The sequence below is a fragment of the Struthio camelus genome, chromosome 1 (genome assembly GCF_040807025.1).
Source record: "Struthio camelus isolate bStrCam1 chromosome 1, bStrCam1.hap1, whole genome shotgun sequence".
NCBI lineage: Eukaryota > Metazoa > Chordata > Aves > Struthioniformes > Struthionidae > Struthio > Struthio camelus.
Genome location: NC_090942.1, coordinates 28,154,830 through 28,163,505, shown reverse-complemented (window position 1 = coordinate 28,163,505; position 8,676 = coordinate 28,154,830). Strand labels below are relative to the sequence as shown.

The 8,676-nt window shown below is 60.0% G+C and overlaps 1 protein-coding gene across 1 annotated transcript; it reads right to left on the bottom strand.

The window, feature by feature from the left end:
- Window positions 1-3,087: 3,087 nt before the first annotated feature.
- On the bottom strand, window positions 3,088-7,617 carry LOC138065760 (ankyrin repeat domain-containing protein 7-like). Its single transcript, XM_068931179.1, has 7 exons — window positions 7,160-7,617; window positions 6,158-6,272; window positions 5,748-5,921; window positions 5,546-5,652; window positions 5,119-5,256; window positions 4,689-4,837; window positions 3,088-3,995 (listed from the first exon to the last, which is right to left on the bottom strand). The coding sequence occupies exons 1-7, from the start codon at window positions 7,405-7,407 to the stop codon at window positions 3,958-3,960; spliced, it is 969 nt and encodes a 322-aa protein (XP_068787280.1). The 5' UTR covers window positions 7,408-7,617; the 3' UTR covers window positions 3,088-3,957.
- Window positions 7,618-8,676: the final 1,059 nt, after the last annotated feature.

Below are 8,676 nucleotides of genomic sequence, written 5' to 3'. Positions count from 1 at the left end.
CACCTGCAAAGGAAGCCACAAATGACACACCACCGCTCCTTCTTTCCCTCTCCTGCTCTCCTCCAGCACGCAAGCCCTGCGCCCAGGACACACCAAACCGTTCCACTCCCCAGGAAAAACAAAGCAGCGTCATTTAAGGGCGCCTGCACCCCCAGCCGCACCACCACGCCATCGCCACTTCCTGCCGCCTTCTTGCCAGCACCACAGGCCCAAGCCCAGCAGCACAGCTCACGCCCCTACCAAGAACGCCCAACACATGCTCGGCGAGCATCCAAACAAGGCTCTGCCATGCCACAGTCGCCGACTACGCAGCTCTGACGGCATCTCCCCTCCAAACTACAGCTCCAGAGTTGGCCCTTCACAATCCCTCGGCACGCTACAGGAGCGACCCGCAAAGCACTAGCCAAACACCCTCCCACCCGCAGGAAGTCACCAAGAAACAACCCTCCTTCCCTAGCACTACCACAAAACATCTCCCTCCAGCTACGTTCCCTCCCCCCCTCCCCGCCATTGCCTGCCCAGCGCCTACCTGCCTGCTCTACCCTCTCACAGGCAGATCGCCATTTCAGTTCATTCACCCAGCCCAAAGAGCAGAGAAACAAAGCCCCTCCATGTCTAGAAACTCACCTCTCACACCAGCAGGGGCTCCTGCAGCAGCCGCCACTTGGGCACCACCAGGAGCCTCCTCTCCCTTCCTTTCCGGTGAGTCGTCCTAAAAGAGATCGGCCCGCACACTTAGAAAGAACAGAAACAAGCAGCCTCCACGAGAACGTATGTGAAGGGACGGCAATGCCGAAGCTCACAAACGCCCTGCTCCCTTCCCCTAAAGCCCCTGAGAAGCACTACCCACACTCCAGCTTCCCCTACACGGCAATACTCAGCAGCACACACATCCTTCCCCCCTCCTTTGCACCAACAAACACCGCCAGCTGCCTGCTTCTCCAACAACCTGAGGCAAACCTCCCCCTGGGCCCTCGCTTCCACTCTCCAACCCCCAACTGCGCTCCCTCCAAGCCTACACCCACTCTGCTGCTGTCCTTAGTACTTGGCTGCACCGTCCCAAACACGCTCCTTTCACTGCATAACCCGGCAAAGCAGCAGCAACCCTTCCAAGCACGCACAGAACCAGAACCTTCTCTCTTGCAGTAGGACTCTAGAAATACAACTCAAAGGCCACTTGCTGCCACTCCCAGGACATTAGCACACCCCACTTAGGCACAGTCCTCACCAAACCGCTTGCACAGAGCACAAGCGGCTCCAGGTCACAGGAACAAACCTGTGGCGCAGCCACCACAAGCGGCAACTGAGCCTCATCCCTGCTAGGGCCCACGTCCAAGGCAAGCTCCCGCGCACTTCCCCCCTCGGGCAACCCACTGCGCCCCTCACACCAAGCACCTCGGAATCCCAGGGAGAGTCGCTCTCGTCCTCCTGCTCCGCTCCTGCGGACGACGCAACACCTGCAAAGGAAGCCACAAATGACACACCACCGCTCCTTCTTTCCCTCTCCTGCTCTCCTCCAGCACGCAAGCCCTGCGCCCAGGACACACCAAACCGTTCCACTCCCCAGGAAAAACAAAGCAGCGTCATTTAAGGGCGCCTGCACCCCCAGCCGCACCACCACGCCATCGCCACTTCCTGCCGCCTTCTTGCCAGCACCACAGGCCCAAGCCCAGCAGCACAGCTCACGCCCCTACCAAGAACGCCCAACACATGCTCGGCGAGCATCCAAACAAGGCTCTGCCATGCCACAGTCGCCGACTACGCAGCTCTGACGGCATCTCCCCTCCAAACTACAGCTCCAGAGTTGGCCCTTCACAATCCCTCGGCACGCTACAGGAGCGACCCGCAAAGCACTAGCCAAACACCCTCCCACCCGCAGGAAGTCACCAAGAAACAACCCTCCTTCCCTAGCACTACCACAAAACATCTCCCTCCAGCTACGTTCCCTCCCCCCCTCCCCGCCATTGCCTGCCCAGCGCCTACCTGCCTGCTCTACCCTCTCACAGGCAGATCGCCATTTCAGTTCATTCACCCAGCCCAAAGAGCAGAGAAACAAAGCCCCTCCATGTCTAGAAACTCACCTCTCACACCAGCAGGGGCTCCTGCAGCAGCCGCCACTTGGGCACCACCAGGAGCCTCCTCTCCCTTCCTTTCCGGTGAGTCGTCCTAAAAGAGATCGGCCCGCACACTTAGAAAGAACAGAAACAAGCAGCCTCCACGAGAACGTATGTGAAGGGACGGCAATGCCGAAGCTCACAAACGCCCTGCTCCCTTCCCCTAAAGCCCCTGAGAAGCACTACCCACACTCCAGCTTCCCCTACACGGCAATACTCAGCAGCACACACATCCTTCCCCCCTCCTTTGCACCAACAAACACCGCCAGCTGCCTGCTTCTCCAACAACCTGAGGCAAACCTCCCCCTGGGCCCTCGCTTCCACTCTCCAACCCCCAACTGCGCTCCCTCCAAGCCTACACCCACTCTGCTGCTGTCCTTAGTACTTGGCTGCACCGTCCCAAACACGCTCCTTTCACTGCATAACCTGGCAAAGCAGCAGCAACCCTTCCAAGCACGCACAGAACCAGAACCTTCTCTCTTGCAGTAGGACTCTAGAAATACAACTCAAAGGCCACTTGCTGCCACTCCCAGGACAGCAGCCTCTGCCCAGGCCATCCACACCTTGCCAAATACTTCTCCTCTCTCGAGCCACAGAGAAAAACCTTCTCGCTCCTCTTTTACAAGGCCTGCAGATGTCTTTATGTACACAGCAATACCTAATGTCACTAACGTCCTGCTCCCATTCCATAAAGCCCCCCGAGAAGCACTGCCCGCACACAGTCAGGCTCTGCCTTCACCTACGTTACCTTATCCAGCAGCACACACACCCTTTCCCCCTCCCTTGGGCTCACGAGACCACCAGCTGCCTGCTTCTCAAACTACCGTAGTCTCACCTCCCCCTCTTTCCTCACTTTCACTCCTCCAACCACCATCACATCTTACTATGCCACACTAGCTCTTCTCACACAACAGCTGCCACAGTCTCTGACAGGCCACTGAGACAAGGGCAACCAGGTTGCAAATAAACATGCCTGCATCTCCAGCACTACGGGGTGCGTTCCTGCACCACACTCGGCTTCTTCAGCTTCTTCATCATGGCACAGCCCCAATGCCACACACCTCAACTGAAAAACAAACCAAAACAAAACAAAAGAAACAAAAGGAAGGGGAAACAGGTGCTGTGAGATCCCATGCAAGCCCGCAATGCCATCCCCCAGGAGGAAAAAAAGACCCTCTTGAGCCACTCCCCCCGCCCCCAAGCACTCTTGGGCAACCTGACAAGGACGAAAGAAAGGAGAGCCAGGAGATGAAGCATTGCAGCAGATCTTGAACAGCAAGTGCCCTTTTCCCCATATCAGCCTGAATTCTATCACCAAAGTTACTGGAAACAAACAGCAAGGCTTGGAGGACAAAAGAACAGGCCATCTAGAGGCTGATCAGCTTTGGGACGAGAACTCTGACTCAGGTGAAGAAAACCATGCGGTCGCTTTTCTTGTCACCTACTGCTCTTCCCACCCGCAACCGCAAGCCTGCTGCATGCTCTGCCACGGACGGCTACAAGGCTTGGAGCAAACAGCTCACCGCAGCTGAAAGACTGGCAGGCAGGAGACCGCGGGGCAGGAGAAAACCACCCTGCCTGGACACGCGCTTTTGCCCAAATCTAGACAGCTCTGCCCTGCAAACGAGTCGCTCCACGGGCAGTTCTCCTTCTGGAGGCACTTTACCTTGGCAGCTAAACTGCTTTTTTCTTCCTCAGAAGCAGGACAGCTGTCATCGCTCTCCTCTGCCTCCAACACTCTTCAAAGGCAAAGGCAAAGGCAAAGGCAAGAAGGACCGTCTCGCTCAAATCTCCCCTCTTTTTCGGCAGGTTAAGGTCGTTGGCAAAAGCTACTGTTCGAGTCTCACCTCGTGAAGTATTCGTGGGAAAAGCCACCTCTCACTGTTCAAATATTAATTGACAGGATTAATTCTTAGCATGTCGGACCTTCGACTTTCAGCAATGCAGACAAGCATGTTACACGGACAATTCTACAGGCCAGACTAGAGTGAAGCAGTCATGCCAGACAGCATGAACGAAAGCATGCCCCAAACCACCAATTTCTCCCATCCTACTCAATTCTCGCTGCCCCCCCCCACCCCCCGCAAAATAAAAAAGGACAAGAATTCCACACTGCCCTTGTCTTTCCTTCGAACGTTCCAAACCTCAAACCTGCCATGGCATGAATATGCTATGTGAGCAGGCAGCGAGCAAATGCTGGTAGCGGTTGAACAGGACAAGAAGGAAACAAACTGCCGAGCTCTTCATACCACACAGGCAGAGATCGGTCTCTCTCTCGTGCTCTCTTTGCCTCTACCCCCACCCCCGCCAACCTGTGCTTCAAAATGCCAGAGACTACGCTGTATTTCCTGCTCTACCCAGCCTCCCACCCATCACCCCCAAAACCAAAAGCCAGCCTCAAAACCAAAGGACTATCCTCACGGAGGAGGATCACCAGCGCGTCTCTACTCCGTCCCTAGCAAGGGTACTCAACAGGCAAGAGGGACGGAACCCTGCCAAGCTTCAATACAAGCCACCACAAGAAAAGGCCGTAGGCATTCTCCTCCTCAGCTCCTCCACAGTTAAGCCTCCTACCTCCTCGGTCCGCAGCAGGTGTGCCCAACGCAAACGCAGCAGCTCCTGCCTCGCAACGAGTGCTAAGCACTGGCGTGCTTTCTGCGCTGCCTGCACAAGCTTCTCCCACGTTTTTCTCGGCTGCGCGGTCTGCCAGCTGTTCACTAACACTAGGGAGGTGCGGAAAGAAAGGGAACACTGTCACTATAATCAACTACATCCTTGCATAACACCACTTACCAAACAAGACGATTTGCGGGGGAAGCTTTCCTCAACTCCCCAACTCACACTTGACACAGGGAACGCTACGTCCCGGAAGATTCCACTGAGCCCACCTTCAACAAAGGTCTCCACGCATCATTAAACCTTGCGCCTCTTACCAAACACGTCCGCACACCAACACGGACATTCGGACCGCTTAGCGACTCTCACCGTGACCTAAAGCACTTACCCAGTGTGTCCAGACCTCCTAGCATAAGCCTCCGCTGTCCATCCAAGAACGTCTTTCTGGCAAAGGTCAGCACCATAGCCAAGAAGAACTTCTATCATGCTCACGTCCCCGGCAGAGGCGGCAAGCATCAGAGGGGTCCTAAAGCAGCCACAAGACGAGACAAAAGCTATCAGGAGACACCGACGTTTCACTGGTGTTCCTTTCATCCCTATTTGCTCCCAAAACAATTACACCTCCCCCTTTCCTACAGCCAGGAGGAAAGCAAAGCCAACCACACGGAAGCCCACGAGAACTCGGGTTGCAAGGGGCCGCAGCACGTCCCTGGGCCAAACGTCTCCCCCGCTAAGCACCCTCGGCTACCCGGCCAGACCAGGCAAACTTCACCAATGCTCAGGAGACCCACGCCCCGTTTTGACAAACCCTTCACCTTTCCGACTGATCTCGAGCGTGCACGTCGGCTCCTTTGCTAAGCAGGAACTCCACCATCTCTACGTGATGCGCGGACACGGCCAGAGAAAGGGGCGTGTATCCCATCTGAAAGCATAACGCCCCTCTCCAGTTAGAAAAACACAGAGAAGCAAAGCAACTTTTTCTTCTCAGGAGCGGCCTGACCCAAATTCCACGCTTACCTTATTCTGCGCATCAAGATGGGCGTTGTGCGCCAGTAACTGCCCTGCTAGGCAGGTGTTAGGAGCAAGGGCAGCCAGGTGAAGGGCAGTGTTGCCGTTAGCATCCGCAAGGTTAGCGTCGGCGCCATGCGCTAGCAGAATGGCGACGCAGCCTTCGTGCTGGCACTGCACTGCCTGCCAACCACACGGGAAACAAGGAAACGTTGCCAGCAATTACGCTTCCCTCTGGCAGAATTCCCACAGCTTGCCGACCTCGGACAACAATAACGCGCCCAAACATTAGGCAACGCACGCCTAGCCAGCGCCCAGCGCACCACAAGCTCCACCCAGACCTACCTCCAGAATCACCCAAGAGCTCGATCGCTCGGGGCGCAATTTAGAAGCCCTGCCTCACCGCAGCACCCACGTACCTTCATCAGTGGCGATCTCTTGAAGTTGTCACGAGGATTTAGCTTGCACTTCCTCTCTACTAAGTACAAGACAACCTCCGCATGTCCGTTAGCGCAAGCCAGATGCAGAGGTGTCCTAAAAATTGAGCATGTTACCTTAGCGCAGGCCAGACAGCTGAAGAGACCGCGCCTGCCCATGTCACGCGGGTGACCGCTGCACACCCAAAGCCCGAGACGCCGGGGCTAGGAAAAAGCCCCTCCCCGCCCCAGCCCCAGCCCCAGCCCCAGCCCCCACTTAGGAAGACAACGTTGCCTCAGCTCCGCGCTCCCTTCCCTGCGCGTGCATCCCTGCGCCCAGGCCCCCCATTTCTCCCAGCCAGCCTCCGGCTTCCGCTCTGCAACTGCTGCCCTCCGCCCCGGCACCTCCTCCCTGCCTCCAACACCACTACGCACGCAGCCCAGCAAGCAAGAGCAAGGCTTGCGCACCTCCAGCCTACGGCAAGGCAACCTCCACCTGCTGCCAGGACCACTCACGCCACAGCAGCAGGCCGCAGGCCCAGCACGTGCCTTTTATAACACCAGAACATCCCCTCGCTGCTGGCCTTGCCGGGAAGTCGCGCCCTCTGGCCTCTTCCCGGCCTTACTGCTGCAGCAAGCACCAGCACGCGCTCGCTCCCAAGGGCCCTCCACAACACCTACCAAACCCGACAGCAGAAACCTTCCCCCTCGACCCTGTCACGCTCCCAGCAACAAAGTCCCGCTCTGGCCTGGCCACACACGCAACCGGCCTCCGAGCCCCGAGCCCCGAGCCCACCCCGCGCGCGCAAGGCCGACTGCCCTCCCGCACTCCCTCGCCAGCCCAAGCAAACGGCCCTGCCTTCCCGGCACAAAGGCGCTCCTGCCAGCTGCACGCCAGCTCCAACCCACCAGCCGCCGCCCCCGCCGGCACCGACGCAGCAGCCCGGCCCTCGCCGCCGCCCCCCCCACCCCCCGCGCCGCCCCGGCCCCCCCGCCGCCCCTCACCGCTTCGCCTTGTCCCGCCCGTCGAGGCCGACTCTCGGCAGCCACCGCCGCCGCCGCACCCGCGCCAGGTCGCCGCTGGCGGCCGCGCGGTGCAGCTTGCCCAGCTCCTTCTCCCGGAGCTCGTAGGCAGCGCCGACGCAGCGCAGGGGCGCGCTGCCGCCGCACGCCCACCGCGACCGCGACCGCGACGGCGACGGCGAAGGCGGCTGCCCCTGGCCCTGGCCGAAGAGCCCCAAGAGCCTCTTCATGCTGCGGCGGGCACGCGGGCGGCGGACAGCCCCGAGCAGGGGCCGCGGCCCGGGCCAGCTGCTGCGGGGCTGAGTCCCGGCGAGCTCGGAGCCCCCGGGCCGGGGGCAGAGGCGCCGGCCGAGGACAGCGACGCAGCGACGCTGGCAGCGAGGCACACGGCCGCAACAGCACCGAGGACCACCGGCTCCGGAGGCGGTGGCGGGCGCGCCGCGCATGCGCAACAGCCGCGGCGAGGGCGCGGGGGGGGGCGTCACAGGGCAGCGGGGTGACGCGCCGAGGGGCGGGGCTGTGCAGCGAGGGGGCGGGGCTGCGGCCGGGGCGGGCCCGGGGCGGGGCGGGGGGGGGCGCTGCCGCCTCCTTCGCGGCGCTGCCGGGCCGGGCCGGGGGGCGGCGGCGGCGGCGGGTGGCTGCGGGTGGCTGCGGCCGGCCGAAGGACGTCTTTGTTGGGGGTCCCTCCCCGGCGGCCCCCAGCTCCAGCTCTTACTCTGCTGTGCCGTCATTTCCCTGAAGAATTCATGCTGCTGCTGCTCCAGGTGCGGGACACTGTGCTCCTCGCAAACCTGCGCTCCCACTGTTTCCCTAAGGGCGCGGGCGTCGCGAGCGCTTGGCCGAGCTCGCAGGGCTGAAGTAGCTCGTTGCGCCTGAAGAGACGGCGACTGCTTAGGTTGAGCCCCGCAGCTGGCTGCTCTGGCTGCTGCCCGGCCAGGCCGCGAGCGTGCCGGTCCTTCTGGGCTCCCAGCTCTGCGCCTGCGCCGTAGGAAGCCCAAGTGCCGGAGGGAGCCAAATTGGCCGCGAGTCGCGACTCTCACCGAGGTGAGCGACTCTCACCGAAAGTGGATCGCTCCAGCTGTTAGCAGAGACCACAGCGAGAGGCTGGAGGGCGATTGCTCCCTTTGGCAGAAAGTTATTATCAAAACGATTAAAATGTGGTTACGATTTCTTTCTCTAACCATTGCTGACTCCTTGCTGCCCACCTGCACCCCCAGGCCTTCCTCTGCCCAGCTGCTTTCCTGGCAGTAGCCCCCAGCCTGCCCCAGGGCACAGGGGCTATTTGTCCCCAGGTGCAGCCCTTGACAGTTCCCCTTGTCGAACTTGACTAGATGCCCGGTCGCCCGCTTCTCCTGCTTGTCACAGAATCACCGGACGTTTGAGGTTGGAAGGCACCTCTGGAGATCGTCTCGTCCAGCCCCCCCTACTCAAGCAGGATCACCTCAAGTAGTCGGCCCAGGACCCTAGCCAGACGGCTTGGGAACATCTCCGAGGACGGA